Source organism: Ochotona princeps, chromosome 2 (assembly GCF_030435755.1).
Source record: "Ochotona princeps isolate mOchPri1 chromosome 2, mOchPri1.hap1, whole genome shotgun sequence".
NCBI lineage: Eukaryota > Metazoa > Chordata > Mammalia > Lagomorpha > Ochotonidae > Ochotona > Ochotona princeps.
In genome coordinates this window covers 36,210,036-36,236,656 of record NC_080833.1, presented here as the reverse complement: position 1 = coordinate 36,236,656, position 26,621 = coordinate 36,210,036, and the positions used below count along the sequence as shown (strand labels likewise).

The 26,621-nt window shown below is 45.0% G+C and overlaps 1 protein-coding gene across 5 annotated transcripts in view; it reads right to left on the bottom strand.

The window, feature by feature from the left end:
- Positions 1-26,621, bottom strand: part of MAST2 (microtubule associated serine/threonine kinase 2) — a 200,113-nt gene that overhangs the window by 21,608 nt on the left and 151,884 nt on the right. For 3 of the 5 annotated variants that reach the window (XM_058680613.1, XM_058680626.1, XM_058680636.1), the window contains 4 exons: positions 7,508-7,583; positions 4,517-4,537; positions 3,293-3,371; positions 536-690 (listed from right to left, as the gene is read on the bottom strand). In XM_058680613.1, coding sequence (XP_058536596.1) covers positions 536-690; positions 3,293-3,371; positions 4,517-4,537; positions 7,508-7,583 — 331 coding nt within the window. The remainder of the gene's footprint in view (positions 1-535; positions 691-3,292; positions 3,372-4,516; positions 4,538-7,507; positions 7,584-26,621) is intronic. The other 2 variants (XM_058680620.1, XM_058680631.1) reach the window with 1 other exon arrangement.

The following is a 26,621-nucleotide window of genomic DNA, read 5'->3' as shown; positions in this document are numbered from 1 at the left end:
GTCCAATATGGCATGTGGCTTAGTGGCTTATCTTGCTACACCACAATGTTCACTCCTAAAAATGGTACTATTGTAGCTGGCACTTTCATCTAGGGTTCTGAAGATAGTTAGCTATCAGAACTGATGACTTTCTTATTCTTACTCTCCTTCTCCTGAACGGAGTTGAAAGTACACATGAATTGCTAACTACTTTTAGAAGAAAAGAGAGAGAGACTGTTTCACAGCGTCATCAGGCAGCCCTTGTGGCGACGGTTTAAGCTATTCCTGTAGAGTCAAAAAGGGTCTGAGGACCACTGGACATGCTATCACAAAGGCTGACAAATACACCTATACACCAAATCTGGCCTGCTGCCTATGCCTGTAAACAAAGCTTACACAGGACCTGAGATGTCTGCAAACCACTGTGGCAGACAAGCATCTGTGTCAGAGGTGTATGGCCTCCAGAGCTGACGACAGTCCCCACCTTGTTCCTTTATAGAAGAAGCACTGGTCCCTGTACAAGGCGCACAAGCTGAAGTCTCCCCACGCCCCTCACCTGAGGCTGCGGGAGCGAGGCCGCATGGCTGGGGACTGCCGTCCCTCCTCATCGGGGACACTCTCAGTGCTGAAATGCTTCGTCAGAAAATGCAGCTCATCAGCTGTAGGCTGGAAAGGCAACTGATGCAGCTTTTCCTGTGAGGAGCATGATGACTGAAAAGGAAGACAAGCAAAACAGCATGGAAGACAAGTCCAGTGGCAGTTCAGGGATGGGAGAAGGACTGCAAATAGTCAGCCAGCCAGTCCTCTCCCTGTCCCCTGCTGTGTTCAGCCTTTTCTCCAGAGGCTGTCAGAGCCCTTGGCCCTGAGGAAGACCAGAAATCAGAGTCTTCAGGAAGTTCACCCAGACCTTCATGAACTGTGAGAAGCCCTAACTACCCAGAAGCCCCTGGAGGTGGTAAACAACAGATTCTTCCACTTGGATCCAGTAAAGCTCCTGGGTACCAGAACAGGAAGCAATTGGCATATCATGCTTCTTGGTTTGGAGATTGTTCTTGGGATGACCATCTGCAAAGGCATCCCCTGTGTTTTCCATCGCACAGTCCAGTGAACATGTCCACAGCATCTCCTCTGGGCTGTTAGCCAGATGCTGTGGGGGCTGTGCCCAGACTTGATACCAGCAGTCAAGCTCAGCTAGCAAAGAGCAACATTACTTTTGTATCTGGACCTAAAGCTTAGATTTGACCTCAAAATACTCATGAATCCTACACACGGTCCAGTGGCTGAGGATTCCTGGCAAGAGTGTGACAGTCCACTGGAAGGAGTGGGCCAGTGATGCTACAGGAATCCCACACCTGCAGCTCTCACCATGGCAACTCCTTCAGCTCGGGGACCAGCTAAGAGAACAGACAAGCCAGAGACTGTTGGTCCAGTTTCACAGCGTTTGGAGATTGAAATCCATTTTTAATTAAAGCAGCAACAGCACACTGAGGGAACTCTGCTCCCATAAGGTCAATACCAAGTAAGAAATTAGCATGCCCTTGGCTAACAGTGTTTGCTTCTCCTATGGAATGCTATGCAAACTTGTAAACAGCTAGTAGGAGGTTCCCATATTCTTAGGATTCAGATCAAAGCTACAAAAAGAATTCTCACCTAACCACAGCTAACACAAATCTGGAGTACTAATATTGAATACTGTAGGCAAAATTTGGTATTTCATAGTATTCCAATAAGCTAGAACAATGCTTAGACTCTGAAATTTTACCTAACAGAAATAGATATACATATATCCTGACTCTTTCACTTGGTCTAAAACCGTCACTTTTTTGAGTGTTGTTAGAAAAAGGCTACTTATTAGGAGATGATCTTAAAAAAAAGATTTATTTTTATTGCAAAGTCAGATGTACAGAGAGGAAGCTCTTCCATCCGATGATTCACTCTCCAAGTGACTGCAAAAGCCAGAGCTGTGCCAATGCAAAGACAGCAGCAAGGAACCTCCTCCAGGTCTCCCACACAGGTGCAGGGTCCCAAAGCTTTGGGCCGTCCTCAACTGCTTTCCCAAGCCACAAGCAAAGAGTTGGATGGGAAGCAGGGATGCCGAGATTAGACCTGGTGCCCATATGGGATCCCGGTGTGCAAGGCGAGGACTTTAGTTGCTAGGCTACTGTGCCAGGCCCATGGGAGATGATCTTGAGCTTAATAGCTGCCAAAGACCAATAGCAACCAGTAGGAGAAATTTAAGAATAAAATCTAGGTCAGAGAAGGTTGTGGTTCAAGACTGGACAAACTGATCTGAGAAAACCTAAAGTAATGGTACAATAGAGGGGATAAGATTACTAGAGATGGGGGCCTGTCTTTGCATGACGTGCAAAGCCTGGAACACTCTATTTGTCCTTGTAGAGTTCACCAATCATGTCATCCTGCTTTAGTAAAACATTGCTCAATGAGGAGAGTTCATTTTAGAATCCATTGTGCACAGCAGCAATTAACACACACCTGTTGTTTTCAGGTTCAAGTTGTCTCTAGAAGTTTTAGACAGGTTCAGTCTTGCTGATACACATCAAACTTGGATACTAAATAACAACTATGGGGCCCAGCACAATGGCCTAGAGAGTCCTCACCTTGCATGCACTGGGATCCCATATGGGTACTGGTCCTAATCCCTGCAGCCCTGCTTCCCATCCAGCTCCCTGCCTGTGGCCTGGGAAAGCAGTCGAGGACAGCCCAAAACCTTGGGACCCTGCAACTGTGTAGGGGGCCCAGAAAAGGCTCCTGGCTCCTGGCTTCAGAATGGCTCACCTCTGGCTGTTGCGGCCACTTGGGGAGTGAATCATCAGACGGAAGATCTTCCTCTCTGTCTCTCCTCCTCTCTGTATATCTGACTTTCCAACAAAAATAAATAAATCTTAAAAAAAAATAACAACTATGTTTTGAAAAACAAAAAGATGACTAAAGAAGGGCAAGGGTTTTCAGGTCTCTGGAACACAGGAAGATATATCTGCTTTTAGCTGCAGTTCTAAACAAGGCTGCATAAAGAATGAAAACCACACCTGCGAGATTCCAGGTCTGGTCTTACTGACATGACAGAAGCCCGTCCTCAAGCACCTGTTTTGATGCCACCAGGAAAAACAGACACCTGGAGCAGGTGCCAGTTAATCTGTTCCTAAGGCATTTATGGATCTGGCTATAGATGCTAAGGTTTCCCAGTCCTATGTCCTATTTGGTCCCACTGCCAAGCAACCTCTTTGAGTTTGGTTTTACAGGAAAAGTTGAGAACCCAGGAGAATGGAAGTATGGTCATGTTCTAGCTACTTACAGAGACAGTGGAGCTAGGAGTGTTAGTTCCATAACCTGAAGAAGGCAAGGAGGCCAAAGACCAGCGCCGTCCATCAGTCCTACAGAAGAAAACAAATATTAGTCAGTTTCTACAGGTTCCCACCCTGAGCCCAGCACCTGCATGGCTTTCCATCATCACTGTGGGACAGGGCAGTCGATTCACCGGTGGGTTAACCATTGTCTCCAACCACCTCTCTCTTACATCAGGCCTACTGTTGTGCTTTCCACTGCAAAAAAAGACAGCTCTGACTACAAAGGAAGGCATGCCTTCAAATAATTACAATTGTTAGCACCGTGGTTTTAGAAGCAACAAGAGAGGATTCCAGTTACAGGCACCATTGCAATGACAGAACCGTCACAAAATTGCAGCTATTTCCTTTTCTGAAGCTGTGTGTGAAGGACTCTAGTATTCCCAGGCCATTGGGTTGATCTCCAAGAAGTGGGGGGGGGGGGGTAGGAAGAAAAAAAAATGAGGATAAATCTCCCCAAGCCTTCTCCTTTTGAAGCACTTTTCCCCACGGGCACCAGCACTGAGCAGTTGTTCCTGCCATGTTCTGTAAGAGAGGGGCTCAGGGTTCCATGCCACATGCACATGACTCAAACTTCATGCCACCCCAGGCAACCAGCATGTGTAAATTCTAACTCTGTTGGAACCTAGTCTCACTGACAAAGAGACATCTAGGAGGGAGCTCCAACAAGATGTTCTTTCTTATCTCTGTTAGGTCTTGGGAGCTCTACACAAGAAAACAAGTGAATTCTAAGAAAAAATGAGACTATGTATCTAGGGATGGATTTCCTGAACTCTTGCCAAATACACTTTATCACATGTGAGATTTTTTTCCTTCTTTAGAGAGAAATGGAAACCATCCACATGCCAGCTACTTTTCAATGAAGAGCAGAGGTCAGAATCAGGAAGAAATACCACAGCAGGCGGTTTCCATTTGCTCTATTTGCCTGACTACCTCCCTGTGTGACCAAGGACAGTTATCGAAATAAGGGTAAGCAACTCCTGCTTCCAAGTAGATAAACTCTGAGCCTTGGTTCCAGCAGAGCAGAGGGCCCCATAAGAGTCTGCTAAACAGGCAAGGCCCAGTATTCAGACCTACAATCGGAGAAGAATCATCTCGGCACACACAAAATCACAAACCATTTTGTCTGGCCATGCATAGCAGTGTCCCAGCCCCTGTCCCCATCACATTTTTACCTGTCTGCTCTGTGGCCATGGCTGTAGTGAAAAGACGTATGGTGCAGTGAGAACCACGGGGAACTGAAAGCACGATCTACCTGACCCCTGATCCATAGCCTGGCTTGGCAGAGGCAAACCTTTCTTGCAGCAGTGCAAACAAACTTAGGAGCCACACGGTGTGACTGCTGGGCTTCTCTTCAGCATTTCACTAAAGCTGTGTATGTGTGTGATATTACTGACTAATCTGATCCTGTAAGGCTCCAGCCTGACCTAGGTAACCTAGCAACAGGTGCTTCATGATACTGTTTGGCAAGGTCAAGGCACTCCTCCTGACCCCACCAGCAGTTTTTCTTACTTTGTTCTGGAAGAGGACAGTCCAGGGTCCCATGTCCCATGAAACCAAGATACATGTCAGGTCACTTGGCACACGCCTGTTTGGGTGTTTAGTAAAACAAGGTCTCCTAATGCGCTAAAAGTTGGACCCTGCTCCTGAGGCCCTGTCAATGAAGTTGACACAAGGGCATCAATGGAACCAGTTGTTCCCTTTGCCTGAAATAGTTCATACAGCAGTGTCCTCATGCCCAGTACAGCAGCTGCTTCCAAGCCTTCACAGAGGTCTCGTGTGGCAGCCAGAGCGGAATCCTGGCCCATTCTCGTATTTTTTTTTCTCAGTCCCATGTCCTTTCCTCTTCGTGGTGCTTACTACTGTGCGTTTCTGGCTTATTCATTTCTTGGTTTGATCAATGGGCACTGACTTAGTGCTCATGATGTGCCAGGAGACATGGCTTTCCAAATTTAAGCATCTCTATTAAAGACAGCTTAATTATGACAGAGATTAGTTAAAAAAAAACACAAGAAAATATTAGATATTGGTAGTTACTAATTTTAAAATAAAATTGAGTAATTTCACAGAAACAAGAAAGAACTTTTTGGATGGTTAGAGAAGGCCACTCTGAAGAGGTAACATGAAGATGAGATATGAATGACAACAAGGAGTTAACAGTATTCCTTTACAACATGCACACAAATTCCATCAGGGTTTCAGTGGGAAGAAAGTAAGGACTGTATGTGTTTTATTATCATGACATAATTAAGCATCATCATGGTACCTTGCTCATACCTGGGGCTCAGCAAAGATTTACTGAATGAATCGGAAGTGATTCAGTGCCCTATGGGGATCTGGCCACGGGTCCTACTATCCCAACCTACAGTTAGAGGTTACTATTCATACATAGCATGGACAGGAAGCTTGGTTGGAAACACAAACATGTCAATCCTATCTTGTCTTATATTAGAAGTCCTACCTAGATCCTTGGTTAACTAACTGGAAGTTACATAGAATAGGAGAGATGAGTCCATGGAACCAACCTGAATGAGATTTGTTTGAGTAAGGTAATTGGGTCAGGCAGTGTACCCAACTCAGCCATCACAATTCTCTGGACAGGTGTTTGGTCTAGCACTTAAGCTACTGGTTCGGATGCCAGCATATCAGACAGGAATGAATGCTTGGGTTTGAGTCTCAGCTCCACTCCTGGCAGCAGCTTCCTACCAACGGGCAGCCTGAAGGTAGATGATAATGGCTCAAATGATTAAGTTCCTGTCACTCATGTGGGAAACCCAAATGGAGTTTCCAGCTCCCAGCTTCAGTAAGGGCCTACACTAGTGGATGGGAGCTTTGTTTGTCTGTTTCTGGTTCTCTAGCAAATAAATTAAAAACAAAACAGACAAAATTTCTTCCAATCTGTCCATGTCCTTTTCATCTACAAAGAATCCTTCAGAGGCGGAGGTGATTTCTTCTGGGTTATGACAGTGAGGAAATACTGTTCATGGGAGCCTGTGGTTTTGAAGTATTAGAACTACTTTTGCCATAAGGTGTGTATTGTATTTTCCATCTATTAATTGGTCTAAATCTGGAGCTAATGATTTCCCTGAATCCTTAAGAAACCAACTCTACCAAATAATTTTTAGAAATTAAAAAACATTCAAATTCTTTCAATAAGGACTTATAAAAATGGGTCAGTGTTATGGTACAGTGAATTAAGCCACCGCTTGTGAGATCAACATCCCATATTGGAACACCAGCAAGTCCCAACTGCTCAGCTTCTGATCTAGCTCCCTGCTAATGTGTCTAAGAAAGCAGCGAAAAATAGCCCAAGCACTTGGGTCCCTGCCACCCAAGTAGGAGACACAGATGGAGTTTCAGGCACTTTGTTTCAACCTTTGCCAGCCTTGCTATTTCAGACATTTGGGGAGTAAACCAGTGGATGAAGTATATTCTCTCTCTCTCGTCATTCTGCCTTTCAAATAATTAAAACAAATCTTTAAAAACAGAGGGAGAGACAGTCTTAGAAAAAGGTTCAAAAGAAATTGTGTGGTTTGGATGGGTTCATCTCGGCTCACATTTCTCCTGGCTGTGACTGAAACTATCAGGTTGCTGCCATGGCCAGAGATGGCTTCTACCACTAGTTGGGAGGACAGAAATAGAGCAGGTATGTAAAGATGGCTCTGTATGCACCAGATTTTTCTAAACCCATGGGAAGAGAAGGGAAAGTCTAGCAGTCTTTATTCTCATGCAAAGGTCTCTAGCTCAAGGCAGAGAAGAGAGGCATAGACGGCCATGAGACCAGGGAACTAGCTGCATTAGAAGAGTATTTTGAATGTTCTTGGGAAGAGAAGGTATTTCTCATGCATATCTCTAGAATATCTCTCAATTAGAAAGTTTAATGTATTAGAACATACCCTCAGGATGGAGGATTTGGGATTGCTTAATAAAAAAATAAATCTATTAATTTATAACTAGTCTTTCATTTGGACACTCAAATACATGGATAACCTAGAAAACAAAAACTTAAAAAAGATGATTATGACCTGGAAAAGGAAAGCAGAATGGGAGTTTTGGTGGCAACATCCTTGACAGAATAATGACTTAAAAGGATGAATATGACATTCAATCAAAATTCATGCAAGCGTTACATATATCAGTCACACAGAGTTTTTCTACCAACTTACCTACGGGCAGGAACAAACGAAAAGTGAGCAGGTGCATTTGGAGAGAAATTTCGGGGGCTGTCCAGAGGACTGTTACCTATGATGGAGAAAGGAAAAGAAACTTCTGTGAAGGTTGCTTCTAAGGAAGGCTGACATGAATTCAGGCAAGAAATCTTCCCTTAGCAGTGGCACGTAGTGATCACAGTAATTTTCTCATGTCTAAAATTAGCTTATTACTCTATCTTTGTAAAAATTTGGCACCTCAGAAGCTTTCTTCCAGGATGGCACTCTGGCATAACATGCTAAGCTGCTGCCTGCAGCACTGGCATCCCAAATGGGTGTTGGTTCATGTTCCAGTGCTCCATTTTCCAACCAGTTCCTTGCTAATGTTCCTGGGAAAGCACTGGAAGATGATCCATGTGCTTGGGGCCCTGACTAACATGGGAGACATGGAAAAAGCTCCTGGCTTCAGCCTGGCCCATTCCTCACTGCTGTGGCCATTTGGGTAGTGAACCAGCAGATTGAAGATCTTTCTTTCTCTGTAAATCGTCCTTTCAAATTAAAATAATAACAAAAATGTAAAGTTTTTTCTCTTCCTTCAAAGTTACCCGTAACAATCCATGCTTCCCAGAAATCTAGTCAAGATCTGACAGCAATTTATCTCTTTTCTGTCTGGCCAGGAACATCTCTGTTTCCAATATCAGGTTCATATCAGATTAACTCCATTTCCCAAAGGCTTACAGAGCTCAGTCAGTGCAGATGGTACAGCCAGAGATGCATTCACTCCAAAGGACAAAAGGACTCCTGCTCCAAAGCCCCTTGTACATGCACCTCTGCACACTGCATCCAAGGGCTCAAACTAGAAATGTGGGTGCTTCACGGAGAACAGAGGCTCTCAGGATTAGCAGTGCTTCTTTCTTTTTTTCCCTTTCCTTTTCTTTTTAAAGATTTGTTTTTTATTGGAAAGTCAGATTTACAGAGAGAAGGAAAGACAGAAAGATCTTACATCTACTGTTTACTCCCCAAGTTGCTGCAACAGTTGGAACTGAGTCAGTACAAAGCCAGGAACCAGGAGCTTCTACTGGTCTCCCATGCAGGTGTAGGATGCCAAAACCCTCCATTGCTTTCCCAGGCTATAAGCATGAAACTGGTTCAGAAGTGGAGCAACTGGGACATAAACTGACATCCTTGTAGGATTTTGGCGCTCGTAGGCAAGGAATCAGCTAGTTAAGCCATTGCACTGGTCCAAGCAATGCTTCTTAAAGTAGTTCAAACTCAAGATCCCCAAACTCAAGTGAGCAAAGCGTGGCCAACCTCCGCAAGTATAGGGATTACTATTACCTCTTTATTAGTTTTCATGTGATCCATAGAACTTGCTAGCTTAAAGTTCAGAATCTTTGAGCAAAACTAACCTTGTGTAAAAACAACAAGTTCTTGAACTTAAGCCTGCTGTATACTCTGATCTTCTAGCTAGAGGTTGCTACTTAAGTGTCCCTAGTTGACAACCAAGAAGTCCTTCAATAGATGAAATGGATAAACATTCCAGTCCCTCCAAACAACATATTACTCAGCAATAAAAACAAGCTACCAACCTAGAAAAAGACAGGAGGGAACCATGAATGCACATTGCCAAATGCCAAGAAATCAATACGCCCTGATGCTCCATTTTCCACCCAGATCCCTGCTAACAATACTGGGAAAGCAGTGGAAGACAATCCAAGCACTTGGGCCCCAGACTAACATGGGAGACATGGATAAAGCTCCTGACTTCAGCCTGGCCACCCCTCACTGTTGTGGTCATCTGGGAAGTGAATCAGTAGATGAAAGATCTCTCTTCCTCTGTAAATCATCCTTTCATATTACAAATAATAATAAAAATAAAAATGAAAAGTTTTTTCCCTTGCTTCAAAGTTACCTATAACTTAGAAAACAAAGACTCAATTATTTCAGATTTACCTTAAAGAGGAAAAAAAAAAAAAAAAAGAAGAGCAAATAATGCACAGAAGAAACCAAAGATCACAGTAAAAAAAAAAATCAATTATTAAAAAATACCAGAATATAGGGCCCAGCGGCGTGGCCTAGTGACTAAAGTCCTCGCCTTGAACGCCTCGGGATCCCATATGGGCACCGGTTCTAATCCTGGCAGCTCCACTTCCCATCCAGCTCCCTGCTTGTGGCCTGGGAAAGCAGTCGAGGACGGATCCAGCACCCGTGTGGGAGACCTGGAGGAAGTTCCTGGTTCCCAGCTTCGGATCAGCGCAGCACCGGCCCGTTGAGGCTCACTTGGGGAGTGAATCATCGGATGGAAGATCTTCCTCTCTGTCTCTCCTCCTCTCTGTATATCTGACTTTGTAATAAAATAAATAAATCTTTTTAAAAAAAGAATTCACTGGAGAATTCTGTGAAATGTTTAAGAAAGAAATAATAAAGCTTCTATACAAATTCTTTCAGAAAAGTGAAGAGGAAATATAGACTTGTTTTTGAAATTTATTTTTTATTTTTTATTTATTACAGATGATGCTTACATAGTTGGTCAGGGTGGGAAGATTCAGGCTTAGGGAAAAGCAGATGTGATCATTGTTTATAAACTTTCTGTTTCTTCTCATTTCTTGGGAGAGGGAGGAGATAAGGGGAAAAGCCACACCCAACCTCTCAATCACTCCAATACCTGGAGATGGGGAACAGCAACCCAATATTAACCCAGGGTCCTCATGTGGCACACATTCTGGGTTCTGCCCAGGTAGATACGACAGTTCTAAAATGCTTCTGATCTCATTGACCAATTGATGAGGAAACCCTTCCAATGTCCATTGGCTAATACCATCGATCTTCGTGTCTCCATTGGCCAAGGTATTTGCTGTCAAGAGACTGACGGAATTATGACTCCTTATGAAGGACTATACTATTGTAGCAACATGGGGAAAATATATTGAGGGTGGGAGTTTGAGGAGGAATCCCAGTCTAAATGAAATTGTACCACAAAATTCAAAAATTCAAAATAAAAATATAACCAAAAAATGAGGGAAGAAAAGATAATTTGCTGCCATGTTTTGGCTGAGGTAGCTGTCCAATATGTTCTGTTATCCATTCTCTGCTACGGTACCAGATGTCCTCTGCAGGTCCTGATGGCTACCATATCCTCTATGTAAACCAAGGCCTGCTGTCCACCACTCTGCTTTACAGTGAAGAGGACCAGTTCTTACAGGTGGGCCCATGGATCCAGGCCAAGTGATCTGGGCCCTGCCGGACCCTCTGTTCTTTAGGACTCACGGACTCAGCATGCACTAAGCAAATGAGCCCAAGTACCCCCTGCTACTGGGGCTTACGGATCCAGCAGCCACCTTGCAGTTGGGTCCAAGGACCTGGGCCAGCCCACGCTGGCCCTGCTGGAACCCCCACCTGTGCTGTTTAAAGACCCAGCACCCACTGTGCAGGTGGGCTCAAGGATCCAGGCCAGGTGACCCTTGGGGCTCACAGATCCAGCGCCCACCTTGCAGGGGGGGCAGAAGGTCCTAGGCCAGATGACACAGTCCCTGCCAGACTCTAGACCCCTAGAACTCACAGAGCTGACACTCACCACACAGGTGAGATCTTGGGCCAGGCGACCGGTGCCCCACCAGGACCCCTACCCCTGGGGCTTACAGATCCAGCACACAACTTGGAAGTGGGCTGAAGGAATTGGGCACTGGTGGAACCCCACCCCCAGGATTCACAGACCTGGTACACACCTCGCAGGTGGGCTCAAGGACCTGGGCCAAAAGACGCAGGCTCCGCCACACCCCCTACCCAGGGGCTCACTGACACAACACCCACTACACAGGCAGGTCCAAGGACTCGGGCCAAGCAACCCAGACCTCCCTCCCCCGGGGCTCACGGATCCAGCACTCACTGCCCCCAGACTGACATGCCTCATCTCACCTTGGCATCTACTGGTGGGTATTTCAGCCTGGCTTGGTCCAGCCTGCTTCCAGGTCCAGCTCCTGCTGGTGGAGCTTCAGCCTAACCTAGTCCAGTTAGCACCTCATCCTGGTCCCAGTATGTGAACTGGCTGGTGATGCAGCCCGATCTAGACCCTCTTGCACCCCATCCCAGTTCTCGGATCTGTCAGTGGATGTTATGAACTGGCCCAGCCTGGCCTGCCCCCTGACCTGACCCACATGATGCTGGCGGGTACAATAACCTGCCCTGGTTTGGGCTGCTCCTTGCTTTGGTGCTTGCACTTATCTGCAGGGACTGTGTCCTGACAAAGGAATTTACCAAGCTCCTCTATCAAGTCCCCTCCCAGTGGCAGATCTTGTACACACTGGTGGGTCCTTGGTCCAGGTAGACTTTGTCCACCTCTTATCATGGTAGAAATAGTGTCTTTGCTTAACTGGCCCATACCCGATCTGGTTCTTACTGTTGGATATTACAGTCCAGCCACACCTGATCCACGCCCAGACACAGCTCTCATGTGTGGTTCAGCCAAAGCGAAGACCTAGCACAGCCCGTTCGACACCTACCCTGGCTTTCATGAATACCAGTGGGTGCTGAAGTCTAGCCCAGCGTGGCTCTCCCCAGACCCAGTCCACACCAATGCCAGGGTAGACTGCAGCCATGTCCAGTCCAGATAATGCCCCCATTCTGGGTATCCTGTTTGCCAGTAGGAACCCGAACCTAGCTGGGGCATCCCCTTGGCTCCCCAACCAAGCCTGTTCCCAGCCACAGATCTTGCACATGCCAACAGAGTTCATGAGTAAGCCTACATAGTCCCCCACAGATTCTACCCCCACACCCGATTCACACATGTACTGTTGGCAACGCTCGTGTCGCCACGTACCCCGGGCCGAGCGGAGGGACTAGGGTTACACAAAAGACAACGCACAGGACAACACAAGACAACACACAGTACACCGAATGCCGATCGATGATAGATTGATCTTTATTGCAACTCCAGGCTTTCTTTTATACTCTGCCTAGCTCCTCCCAGGGTTTATCCAGTCCTCAAATGGCCAGCCTAAATCCTTCGAGTTCCTCCCAGTAGTGTCTACCCTAAATCCCTTGAGTTCCTCCCAGTGTTTATCCAATCCTCTAGTGGCCACCCTAAATCCCTTGAGTTCCTCCCAGTATTTATCCAATCCCTTGGCAGATAACTTAACAAATAGGAAGCAGGAACTTGCGGTTAAAGCAGTGGCTAGATGTATCAGGCCAAAATTGCTCATCCTGTTACCCTCTGAGAAACAAGCTAAGCTGTGGAGTTAATCCTTGGGAGACTGGGGCCTGCAATGTACTGGTCACTGTCATGGCTCAGCCTCACATTACCCATTCCCTGCTGTGACTCTTACTGGTGGGTTCCATGATGTAGCCCTGCAAGTATAGTCGCCTTGTCAATGGAAGACCCTAGAAGTCATTCCTTATTGGACACAAACCTTCACAGGTTTCTGCTTGCCCCGACCTGTGCCATCCCCTAGACTCCCTGCAACCCAACACCCCTAAGTGCCCACAGCATGCTGCAAAGTGGCCTGAGGGCTTGGTCGGTGCTATTGGCACCCAAGCTGCCTGGCCTGAGTTCTACCAGCCACAGCCATGAAGCCAGGAGGAAAAAAACCCTGAGCCTCTGGCCCAGACTGGCTTGAGTCCTGCCCACTGCATGGCAGCAGTGAATGGAGATAGAGTCCCAAGCCTCTAGCCTGCCCTTGCCCAAGTTCCTCCAATATTGACTCATTTTATCATGGCATCATTAGATTGATACCAAAGCCAGGCACAGGTATCAGAAAACTACAGATTAACATTCTTCATACTTTGTACAGATGCCTCATACACTCATAAAATTTCAATAAATCAAATACAGAAATATGTTAAAAAGCTATTATACACAATCACGTAGGAATACAATGTAGCTTGTAATCTGAAAATCAATCAGTGTAAATCACTATGAAGACTCCAGAAAAAGAATCTGAAGCAAATCCAACAACTGGGGAAGGCCGATTGGTTTGGCAGATTGGTTATGATGTTGATTAAGGGCTGTAAGGGTTGTGAAGTAGCAGGTAAAAACATTACAAGTGATACTGGCATCCCATATGGGCACCAGATCATCTCCCAGCTGCTCTACTTCCAATCCAGCTCTCTGTTAATGTTCTGAGAAAAGCAGTCAAAGACGGCCAGGGGATTGGGGCTCTATACCTGGCCCCTGCACCTGTATGGGAAACCAAGACAAAGTTTCTGGTACGGTCTATGGCTTACCTGCAGGGACTGTGGCCATCTGGGCCATTATGGCCATCTGGGAAGTGAGACAATAGATGAAATAGCTCTTTGTTTGTTTAAAGACTGTTGTGGGATAAGGAGTTGATTAGCACTCATTAAGCTGAGCACTACAGGAAATGGGCTTGCGGCTAAAAGCACCTGGTCTAATGGGACTCATTGGCATCCTATTGTTAGGTTAGAGGGCTTGGCGGAAAGAGTATATAAGGAGTAATAAAGGGAGGCTTCAGAGAGACTTCCACCATCACTGGTTTCCTGTCAGTGCTTCATCCCCAGACCCTCGCTGTGTCCATGTTACTGGCTCTGCTGGCCAGAGCAAAAGACTTATTTATTTATTTATTTATTTGGAAAGGCAGATCAATTTATGGAGAAAAGGAGAGACACAGAGAAAGATCTTCCATCAACTGTTCACTCCCCAAATGGCCGCAATGGCTGGAGCTGAGCCAATCTGAAGCCAGGAGCCAGGGGCTACTTCTGGGTCTCCCATGTGGGTGCAGGATCCCAAGGTTTTGGGTCATCCTTTACTGCTCTCCCAGGCCATAAGCAGAGTCACACTGGAAGTGGAGTAACTGACATACAAACTGGTGCCCATGTGTGATCCCGGGCATGCAAGGTAAGGATTTAGCTGCTGAGCCCTGAGTGCGCGCGCGCTCTCTCTCTCTTTCTCTCTCTCTCCGTGACTCTTTCCAATATGTAAAAAATAAAATCTTTTTTTTTAAGATTTTATTTTTATTACAAAGTCAGATATACAGAGAGAGGAGAGACAGAGAGGAAGATCTTCGATCAATGATTCACTCCCCAAGTGAGCCGCAATGGCCGGTGCTGCGCTGATCCGAAGCTGGGAACCAGGAACTTCTTCCAGGTCTCCCATGCGGGTGCAGGGTCCCAATGCACTGGGCCATCCTCGACTGCTTTCCCAGGCCACAAGCAGAGAGCTGGATGGGAAGTGGAGCTGCCGGGATTAGAACCGGCGCCCATATGGGATCCCAGGGGCTTTCAAGGCGAGGACTTTAGCCACTAGGCCACGCAGCTGGGCCCAAAAATAAAATCTTTAAACACACACACACACACACACACACACAGAGTCTGACTAAAGTCCACTTTGCCATCAAAATTCCCAAAAGAACATAATACTGCCAACTAACCCAAAGAGGGCCATACCAGTACTGTAGCACAACCAGGAACTTACACATAACCTGAACACAACCTCTTAACAAGAGGATCAATCGTTAGGAACATTTATCCACCCTTACAGGAGCTTGGGATTCAAAACAATATCCCCAGCATGCACTTTCCAATAAACATCTCATTCTTCTCTCTGGGTCATAAATTTGCTTACTAAGTATCAGCTAAGTGAACTCAGGTTTTGGGGATTCTGCAGTACATCACCTACAATTTACAACAGTCCAACATAAGGCACCATACCTTAAGTACATTCTTTGTTTTGTATGATAAAAAGAAATGAGAGTAGGCATTTAGCACACAAGTTAGGACTTCACTTGGGATGTTAGGGTCCATACTGCAGTAGGTAGGCTCAAGGTCTGACTCCATTCCTAGTTCCAGTTTCCTATGAATGCACATTCTGAGAGGGAGCAGGTGACATCTCAAGTACTTGAGTCCCTGCCCATTATATGTAAGACCTGGAGTGAGCCCCCAGCTCCTGGCTTCAGCCTGAACAATTTAGCCTGTTCTGATTACTTGGGAAGTAAACTAGCAGATAGGAGACTTCTTTTTATGATTTACAAATGCATTAAAACAAGTTTAAAGATTTTATTTTTATTTCAAAGGCAGATTTATAGAGAAGGAAAGCCAGAGAGAGAGAAAGAGAAAGAGAGAGAGAGGGGTCTTCCTTCCATTGGTTCATTTCCCAAATGGCTGGAGCTGAACTGATCCAAAGCCAGGAGCCAGGAGCTTCTTCCACATCTCTCTCATCAGTACAGTGATCTAAGAATTTGAACCATTCCCCATTGTTTTCCCTGTCCATAAGCAGTGGAGCAGCCCAGACACTGTCGATGATATGAGATGTCTGGCATTGCAGGTGAAGGATCAGCTGGTTAAGTGCCCCAGAATTTTATTTATTTATGTTTAAATATTTTATTTATTTTAATTTGAAAACCAGATATACAGAGAGGAGCAGAAATAGAGATGAAGATCTTCCATCCTATGGTTCACTCCCCAAGTGGCCGCTACGGCTGGAGCTGAGCCAATCCAAAGCCAAGAGCCAGGAGCTTCTTCCAGGTCTCCCACGTCGGTGCAGGGTCCCAAGACTTTGGGCCGTCCTTGACTATTTTCCCGGGCCACAAGCAGGAGTCTGGATGGGAAGTGGAGCAGCTGAGACACGAACCAGCGCCCGTATGGGATCCCAGCACATGCAAGGGGAGGCCTTTAGTCACTAGGCTACCATGCCATGACCCAACATTTTAACCCTCAGATAATGTGAACAGTCACCTCCCAGTCTGTCTAGGGGCCTAGCAAAAGTCACTCCACTAAGCATAACAAACACTCTTTAATTCCAAAGTTTTTAGAAGCTTTCTGACAGGAACCTAGGACAAAGACCACAGGAATTATTTGTTACATCACAGATGTGACTTTTATTGTGCTAATATGTGTTAAGAATTTTTTCAATTCTCACTTTACCCTTTTTTTCTTATAAAGATTTATTTATTTTTATTGGAAAAGCAAATTTACAGAGAGAAGAAAAGACAGAGAGAAAGATTTTCCATCTGCTGGGTCACTCCCCAAGTTTTTGCAACAGCTGGCACTGAGCCAGTTCAAAGCCAGCAGCCAGAAGCTTCTTCTGGGTCTCCCACGTGTGTGCAGGGTCCCAAGGTTTTGGGCCATCCTCGACTGCATTCCCAGGCCACAAGCAGGGAGCCAGAAGGAAGCAGAGCAGCCAGGATACGAACCAGTGCCCATATGGGATCCCGGGGCATGCAAGGCAGGGACTTTAGCTACTAGGCTATAGTGCCAGGCCCTGCAGCTTTGAAGTTAGTGACAGAATAAAATCAATAATATGAACTGATCTCATTTTTTGTGGATGGGAAGACGAAGATGTTAGAATACTAACCTTTTAAAAGAAAACACTTAAACCAATCCTTATTGATGACTTGCACTTCTAATTCTGGCCTTAGAAATATCACATCCTTGAGAAGAACCACTCTTCAAGGCAAAGCAGAAATGCCGCAGTGGGACAACAAGTTCAACAGAACAAACTTAGCAGCTCAGCAAGCAAGCTTTTTCAACTTTGCCAAGCTACTTAGCAGTTGGAGGAGACAGTTCAAGGGCAAGTAATCATCCACCCATGAGGAATTAGCTAGAATGAAACAAAAGACACAGGAGCTTCTTCCCAATCTCTCATATGAGTGGAAGAGGCCCCAATACCTGGGTCATTTTACATTTCTTTCCCCAGGCCTTTAGCAAGGAACAGGATCAAACTGTGGCAGCTCAAATTCAAATCAGTCCCCATATCCTAGCTCCCTGTCCACTGCTGCCAGGTGGTGGGCAAATCCTGAGCTGTTCCAGGCCTGAGGTCCAAGAATTTCCTGCTGTGCTTGGATTTCAGACAGCTCTGAGCATGCTCAGGACCATGGCTCCACCCACCCCACCATGTTGGTGGGTGGAGTCCAGGTAAGCCTGGGTAGTGGCACAGGTGTCTGAATCTTCCAGTCACGAGGCTGTGGCTGGGGGAATCTGCACTGGACAGCCCAGGTTTCAACACTGCCAGGCGAAGCCCATGGGCCGCCCAGCAATACACTCTAGGAACTTGGGTGTGTGGGCTTACAGACAGTCTGCAAGATGGAACAGGTGGGGATGAGTAGGGTACATAGGGTTCATGTCATGAGGAATGACTTCTCTGGCGCTTCCATGGACAAGGCCTCTGCTGGAAGGGCTGCAACATGGAACTCGCCAGAGAACGTCAAAAAAGGAACAGATACTGTGAGGCTGGGCCATGAAGTCGACAAATACATGAGTGAATCAGGTCTGGGGGCAGAATCTGCAGGGGAATATCTGGGCTCACCCATGTGGAACAGCAATCTCCATTGGCACATGCAAGAACTGTGGCTGGGATGTAGGCTTGGTTGGGGAGCTAAGGAGATGCCCGGCCTTGGCTGGAATTCCCACTGGAGAATGTGAGAGCCAATTGGTGCATTGTCCTGGCTGAACATGGCTACAAACTTCCTTGACATAAGTGTGGCCTTTTCCCATCCTCAGGGTATGAGGCTGAGTATGGCCTATGCCCTTATCTTTCCCCTCCCCCAAGAAATGGGAAGAAGATATAGCAAGTTTGGAAACAATGATCACATCCACTTCTCCCTGACCCTAGCTCCTTCCCACCCTGATCAACCATGTAAACATCATCTAAAAAAAAGAAAAAAATCAGTCCCCATATGGGATGGTGGTGTCACAGGCAACCGTTTAACCTGATATGTCATGATGCCAGTCCCTCAGGTTTCAATAATGAGAAGTTATTAATTTTCATGTAGTTAAATTTATCTTATCCTGTATGTATTGCCTTAAGAAAGAAAAAATACATCCTGTCTTGATGACATATTTTCCTATATATGAAAAAAATTTTTTAATTTATTTTTATTGGAAAGTCAGATTTAGAGAGAGAAGCGGAGACAGAGAGAAAGATCTTTCATCTGCTGGGTCACTCCCCAGGTGGCCACAATGGCCAGAGGTGAACCAATCCGAAGTCAAGAGTTTCTTCCAAGTCTCTGGCTGCAGGGTCCCAAGTCCTTCACTGCTTTCCCAGGCCATAAGCGGGGAGCTGGAAGGGGAGTGGAGCAGCCAGGATACAAACTGGCGCAAATATAGAATCCTGGCATATGCAAGGCGAGGACTTTGGACACTAGGCTACCATTATCGGGTAGCCTTTTGAAAAGTTTTATCACCATGTTTAAGTCTGCAACTCGCCTGAAATCGATTTTTAGGAACAGGCATGTTTTTCATTTTCTCTATGTGGACATCCAATTGTCCTAACACCACATAGTGGAAGAATCATTTTGCTGACTGCTCTACAGCATCATCTTCGCCAAGAAACAAGGATTCAAGTGTGTGCAGATTTGATTCTGGCCTCTTTGTCTTCCTTCGCTTAGATTCATGCTTCCTTCTGTATGTTGAAGAGGTCATAATCCACTGTCCACTCAGGCAGGAAATCTGGAATCAGCTCTCTATCCTGCTGACTTAATCTCTTTCTCTGTCTTTTATTGGAAAGGCAGATATACAAAGAGATACAGAGAGAAAGATCTATCTGCTGGTTCACTTCACAAGTAGTCACGTTGGCCCAAGCTGAGCCAATCCAAAGCCAGGAGCCAGGAGCTTCTTCCAGGTCTCCCACACTGTGCAGGGTCCCAAAGCTTTAGGCCGTTCATGACTACTTTCCCGGGCCACAAGTGGGGGGATTTCATGGAAATGGGGCAGCTGGGATACAAACCAGTACCTATAAGGGGTCCCAGTAGATGCAAAGTAAGGATTTAGCTACTAGGCTATTGCACCAGGCCCCTGACTTAATCAATCTCTAACATATACTTCAAATACTTCCTTTTAAAAAATTTTAACATTTATTTATTTTCTTGGAAAGGTAGATGTACATACAGAGAGGAAACAAAGAAAGGTATTCCATTGCTACTTCACTCCCCAAGTGGCCACAACAGTCAGAGCTGAGCCAATCTGAGGCCAGAAGCCAGGAGTTTCTTCTGCATCCCCCATGTGGGTACACGGTCCCAAGACTTTGGGCCATCCTGTATTACCTTGTCAGGTCACAAGCACAGAACTAGATGGGAAATGTAGCAGCCAGGACATGAATTGGCTCCCAAATGGGATCCAAGCATTTGCAAGGTGAGGATTTAGCCACTGAGCCATTTTGCCAGGCTCCCCCTTGAATTCTTATGAATCTATTTCCTGCACCATTTTTCCCAGAATAAAAGTTGGCCATATTATTCTTCACTTAATAGCTTTAAACTTTTACTGTTTAGATAAAGAAACAACCTTTGGAGAATCTGATAAACTCTCCCTAGGAAAGTGAGCAGAAACACATAAACATATACATTTAGTTGAGAACAAACTTGGGAAGATTTATGCACCTCCTAAAATCACCCATGGTCCACAGATCTTAGGTTTAAAAAATCCATGTCATTGATATTAATATTAGAAGTTTATACATGGCATACAGCTCTATTTAACTTTCTGCCTACCCATTCATAACCAATTAGTCCTTTATAATTTAGTAACACAGATTACAGTAGTCTATACGTTTAATTTCCTATATATAACATTCTACTTGATATGTATAGATCTTATCTTCTGTTTGAAACAACCTCTTTCTCTCTGTTTAATCAAATCTGAAAAGTAAGAGAGAGGAAGACAGTGAAAACCCCAAAAGTCAGTGTAAAGGCAGAGCAAAGCCAGATATTTCATCTGGGTCTCCCATGTCAGTGGTAGAGTGGCAGAGTTTAAGCCGTCTTCTACTACCTTTCCCAGACCATTAGTAGGGAGCTGGACTGGAAGTGGAGCAGCCTGGACTTGACCTGGCACTTACATGGGATGCTGGCACCACAGGTAGAAGCTTAGCCAGCAACACCATTGTGCTGACTTCCTGCTAAGCCTTTAAATAAACTTAAAAAGTTTCACAAATGCACTGTGTGGGGAGTATTAAGCGATAAACTTTCATATCTGTTCTTCCTTCCTTCCTTCCCTTCTTGCTTCCTTCCTTAAGTGATAGACTTTCATTTCCTCCCTTCCTCCCTTCCTTCCTCCCTCCCTCTCTCCCTCCTTTCCTCCCTTTCTCTCTCTCTGTCTCTCTCTCTCTCCCTCTAAAGATCTCTAGTCTACTCCTAGACCCATGGTTGAAGGATGTGAGAGAGGAAAGAGCTACCACTTGGACTGAGAACTATCAATATCCTAACCCTCCTGCTTGCCTTGTGATTAACATGAGAAAAGGGAAACTGGATGTTCAGGGAAAACCAGCAGATTCCAGAAGGTACAGTGAAAGTTTTTCAGGAGTCACAGAAGGAGAGAAGGAGACAGAACAAGGAATGTTCAAGGAATGTTCAAAGGTTTATGAATTAAGAGGACAGAAGATTGTGAGGCACAAGCAACAGTGGTTCCTTTAGTGTTAGGCATAAAGAGGAATAAGGGAACAGTGAAATCAGCCCAACTAAACCCAAGGAAGATAGTGGCAAAGAGGCTGAGGTGTTAGGGAGCAAACAGGGGCAGATTAAGAAATGTTTGGAAGCAGCCATCATGTCATCTTTCAGGATTGCTCAATCATTTCCCCAAATCTGGAACATTCCCCCCGCCATATGCAAGCTCTCTTTCACGTGACCCCAGATTCTTCTGCCTTATTAAGAGAAACTTCCTCTGTTCTGGGTGTGTAACAAACTTCCTTGTACTCCTTAATTGTGTGTGTGTGTGTGTGTGTGTGTGTGTGTGAGATATGGCACCTGGCCAGCCCTACCAGTCTATCTGTCCAGTGTGGGAAGGGAATAGGATGTCTGTTGGCAGCCTGTCGTCCCACATAGGCCGTCACAGGGACTCAATGAATGGAAGACTACAGATCCCGAGCCTGCTGCAGCTCTTCTTTCTGTGGACAAAGCATTGCTCTTACCAGTGTGGTGACTGCAGAGGACCAAGGTCTCTGTTAGCACTGTTACAATCTTTTTTTTTTTATCTTCCACTCAAACTCCATAGGAGTCTTTGTCTGACACTAGCAGCTGGATCTTCTGTTCAATACTAGGACTTACATTTGACCTTGAATGATAGGTGTGAATGCCAAAGGAAGGTACACTCTCAGATGCAATAGACTAGATTAAAATCAGCTTGATGATATGTAACAAATATTACTAAAATATGCATGAGAACTGATATTGTTCTAAAGCTCTATTCAATATATGTACTTGTCAATATATAGAAGGATATGTCTTGCAATGTTAACTATGGTAGTAAAAAACTAAAAACAATTGTTGGTTATTAATTTAATGCTGTTCAGTGCCAAATACCTCCTCTAATATCTGCTTTATGGGCCCAGCACAGTGGCACAATTGGCTAATCCTCCATTTTCAAGTGCCAAGATCCTATAGGGGCGCTGGTTCACATTCCAAGTGCTCTATTTTTATCCAGTTCTCTGCCTGTGGTCTGGAAAAGCAGTAGAGGATGGCCCAAAGCCTGAAGACCCTGCATATAAATGGGAGACCTGGAAGAAGCTCCTGGTTCCTGGCTCCTGGCTTCAGCTCCAGCCATTGTGGCCACTTAAGAGAGTGAACCAGTGGATGGAAGACATTTCTCTTCTTTTATCTCTGTAAAATCTGCCTTTCCAATAAAAAATAGATCTTTTAAAAAAAACCTGGTTTATGATGAAGGAGAAAAAATTCCTTTCAGTATTTATCCTTTATAGTGAGCATAGCATTAAACTTTCTCTGCAGAGGTTGCTGGAGGGACAGTGCAGAAGGAAGTAGCTCTGGGTCTGATTTCAGCAAATGTACCATCAAGAGTGGTGAGGACATGTAGCGGTATGGTGTTCCAACTATATGCCTGCAACCTTGCAGCCCTGGCTTGACCTGTAATCACCTTTCCACCATCTTGCCTATAAGGACACAGGGTGCTCCAGGACTGCCCTAACTCCCTCTGCTTGTCTGTTCCACTGACTGTTGTCTGGGAATTGTGTTCTGCACGATTCAGGAGCATACTTAAAGCAGTGGCCCCACTCTGCAGACATGAGCACCAGCTGTGATTTGTCTGACTTATCTTTCCCATTGCTCACTGACTTATGAACCAGCTCTGCCTGGGCAAGCCAGAAAAAAACCTCTTCGTTCAGTGGGCTACAATCATCTATACACCCTGCAAGCAAGGTCTGAATTCAGCCAGCAGTCTTTCCAAGTCCGTGCTGCCTCCAGAAAGCTCCGTGTGCTCTTTGGCGCCCTCTGGCATTCCCTTCCATGCTAATGTTACTTTCTGTTCCCTGGGTTTACATACTTCTTTATTGAGCTCCATTTGTTTACAATAATAAGTGCCAGAGCATTCTGAGACCTAGCATAATTTTTTCCTGGATAAATGTGAACTCATCTTCCTAATGGGTGATGGAAAACATAACATGATATCCAAAAAATCCAAAATTACAAGGAGTGAAGTCTTACACAGCATCCTGCAGCAGTCAGGATGTTTCAATTAATGTTCTGGAAACTGTCAAGGCACTACTTTCAATGAAGGCCTGAATTTTTAAAATGAATTGAAGTTGATTTTTTTATATAATTAAAAGTTTGATTAATGTAGATACAAAGATAAACAAATAAATGTTATTTTAATTATTGTCTGGCTTGATCTAATTTCCTGATTAGATCCAGACAGATGCAAACTTAATCAATAAGAAAGCAAACACATAAAGTGTGGTAGTTACACAATGGAATATGTGTAACAAAAATAAGCTAACTAACTTTCAGTTTCTAGCTTGGCACAGAGTTACTACTCCGTCTTAACAAGTAAAAAGCTGAATAAAACATCATATCCTCAATCCACAGTGAAGTGAGGTTGTAAGACAAACCACAACTTCCAAAGCAGGACAGATAGGTAGAAATAAAATCACAACCTACAGAAACTCATAAACGGCTCCATAGGAAACACAACTGGAGCAGAGAAATCTGAATTGATGCATGGCCAGAGGCTCAGGGTGCACTGGAGGCTTAAACCGTAGCAGCACAGGCATACATGATGCATACAGGCAACAAAAAACCAACCTTTTTGTTGAGTTTTATTCACAACAGTTCTACCATGTCCTCGTGGCAAACACTGGGGAAAATGAATGTAATCATGATGCAAACAGAAGGAAGGGGAAACAATCTTTTTTATTTTCTTTCCTTTTTAAGTGAAACATTAGAGTGTGGCTGTTCTCCTCAACAAGTCCTGCTCACAAGAGAAACTGTTAGCAAACATCCAATTCCAGCCTCCTACAGTCATTCTATCTCACCTAAGGTGTGTGAATAAAACCAAGAAGCACTGGTAAGTTTAGCCCAGGGACATGGATTTACCAAAAGACTGAGAACTAATCATAGGGACAAAGTATTTTCCCTCTCTCAAAACTTTAGCACCATACTACTCACTTCAGTTACTTTTTGTTGAAAAAATTAATATTTGAAAGGCAGAATTAGCGAAGGAGAGACACAGTGAGAGAGAGAAAGAGACCTCTCATCTGCTAGTTTACTCCCCAGACGGCAGCAGTGGCCTGGGACTGGACCAGGCCAAAGCCAGAAGCTTCATCTAGGTCTTCCATGAGGGATGCCAGTGTGATAGGAGGCAGCCTAACCCTCTATACTGCAATGCTGGTCTCTGCAATTACTGTTATCTAGTATTTCATATCTGTTGTTAAAAAAAATTACCAGGCATAATAAAGACAAAAAGCAATCTGAAGAGATAAAACAAGCACACATAGACAGGGAGAGATTGAAAGAGATCTTTCATCCACTGGTTCACTCCCCAGATGAATGTAATAGCCAACTTGGGTCACACTGAAGTCAGGAACCAGGAGCCAGGAATTTCATCCAGGCGTCTCGTTATGTGGCAGACACCCACTCTTGGGTTGTTTTTCCCAGGTGCATTAACAGGAAGCTGGATCGGACCTGGAGTAGCCAGATCTCAAACTGCTAACCATGTGGGATGCTGGTGTCACAGGCAATCACTTTACCCGATATGCTAAAACACAATCCCAAGAGATAGAAAGTCTAAGAAAGAATTAAAAGGAAATGCTAGCAATTTTAACAGGCATGGAGAAAACCATTGATGGGCTCATTAATATACTGAATATGAATGAGAAAAGACATCTCTGAGCTTGATGATATGAATCCTAGAAAACTCTAAAGTTGAAAACCAATGAAAAAAAGATTGGGGAAAAAAACAGAATATTTAGGAACTAAGGACAGTTGCAAAAGATGCAACACAAACATGATAGAAATATAAAAAGGAGAAGAGAAAAAAGAACAGAAGAATTATCTGAAGAAATGATAAATCAAATTCCCCAAGTTAATATCAGACACCAGGTCACAGATCCAAGAATCTCAGAAAACACAAAGCAAGTTAAATTCTAAAATAAATGACAGGTAGGCATGTCATATTCTAAGTACAGAAAATCAAAGATTAAAGCAAAAATCTTGAAAGAAGCCACAGGAAAAAAATACCTTACCAAGGGAGACTCACAGGCAAGAATACATGTAACTTTTCAGAAACCACATAAGCAAGAAGATAGTGATGTTGGGGATGAACTAACCTGGAATCCTGTATCCCGTAAAAGTATCCTTTAAAAGTGAAAGAGAGGGCACGGTGTGATAGTCTAGTGGCTAAAGTCTTTGCCTTACATATGCTGGGACCCATATGGACACTGGTCCATATCCTGACTGCTCCACTTCTCATCCAGCTCCCTACCTGTGGCCTGGGAAAGCAGTAGAGGATGGCCCAAGGTCCTGGAACCCTGCACCCACATGGGAGACTCGGAGAGGCTCCTGGCTCTGGAACAGGTCAGCTCCAGCCGTTGTAGCCACTTGGAGAGTGAATCAGCAGATGGAAGATCTTTCTCTCTGTATCTTCTTCTTTCTGTAATCTGACTTTCTGATAAAAATAAATACATCTTTAAAAAAAAAAAGGGAAGGAGAGGGATGAGCTTTGTACTATGTGGATAAAGTTGCTGCCTGCAATGTCAGCATCTCATATGGGAGCTGGTTCATGTCCTTGCTGCTCCCTTTCTGATTGAGCTGTCTGCCAATGACCTGGGAAAAGCAGCTGAAGATGGCCCAAGAGCTAGAGTCCCTGCCACACTTGTGGTAGATCCAAATGAAACTCCCAGCTCCTGCCTTTAGCCTGGCTCAGTCCTGGCAGTAGCAGCCACTTAGGGAGTAAACCAGAGGAAGGAAAATCTCTCTCTTTCTGTGTAACTCGTCCAAATACACAAATCTCTCTCTCAAAATAAAATAAAGCAAAGGAGAAGGGTTAGCATTGTGTGACATAACAAGTCAAGCCACCATGTGCAATGCCGGCATTCCATATGGGCTCCAGTTCAAGCCCCAGCTGCTCTGCTTCTGATATATTTCCCAGCTAAAGCACCTGGGAAAGCAGTGGAAGGTGGCCTAATCTATGGGTCCTGAATCTATGTGGCAGACCTGGATGGAGCTGGCTTTGACCTGGCTAGCCCCAGCTGTTGTGGACATTTGGGAGTGAACCAGCAGATAGAAGATATCTGTCTGCCTCCCTGCCCTGCTGCCTCTGTGTGTAATCCTGTTTTTCTTCTTTTTTTAAAGACCTACTTTTTTTCCCCTAAAGTGAAGGAGAAATGGGGCTGATGTGATGGCTCAGCTGGCTAATCCTCCCACCTCCAAGCATGGCATCCCATAAAGATGCCAGTTTATGCCCTGGCTGATTGCTTGCTCCACTTTCTTTCTTTCTTTCTTTCTTTTTAAAGATTTATTTTTATTACAAAGTCAGATATACAGAGAGGAGGAGAGACAGAGAGGAAGATCTTCCGTCCGATGATTCACTCCCCAAGTGAGCTGCAATGGCCGGTGCTGCGCTGATCCGAGGCCGGGAACCAGGAACCTCTTCCAGGTCTCCCACACGGGTGCAGGATCCCAAATCACTGGGCCGTCCTCGACTGCTTTCCCAGGCCACAAACAGGGAAGTGGAGCTGCCGGGATTAGAACCTGTGCCCATATGGGATCCCAGGGCATTCAAGGCCACTGTGTTGGGCCCTTGCTCCACTTTCAATCCAGCTCTATGCTTATACCTTAGGAAAGCAGTAGAGAATGGCCCAAAGCCTTGAGACCCTGCACCCATGTGGGAAACCCAGAAGAAGCGCCTGGATCCTGGCTTCAGATAAGTTGAAATTCACAGCATAAATATAGCAGGATGTGTATTATTC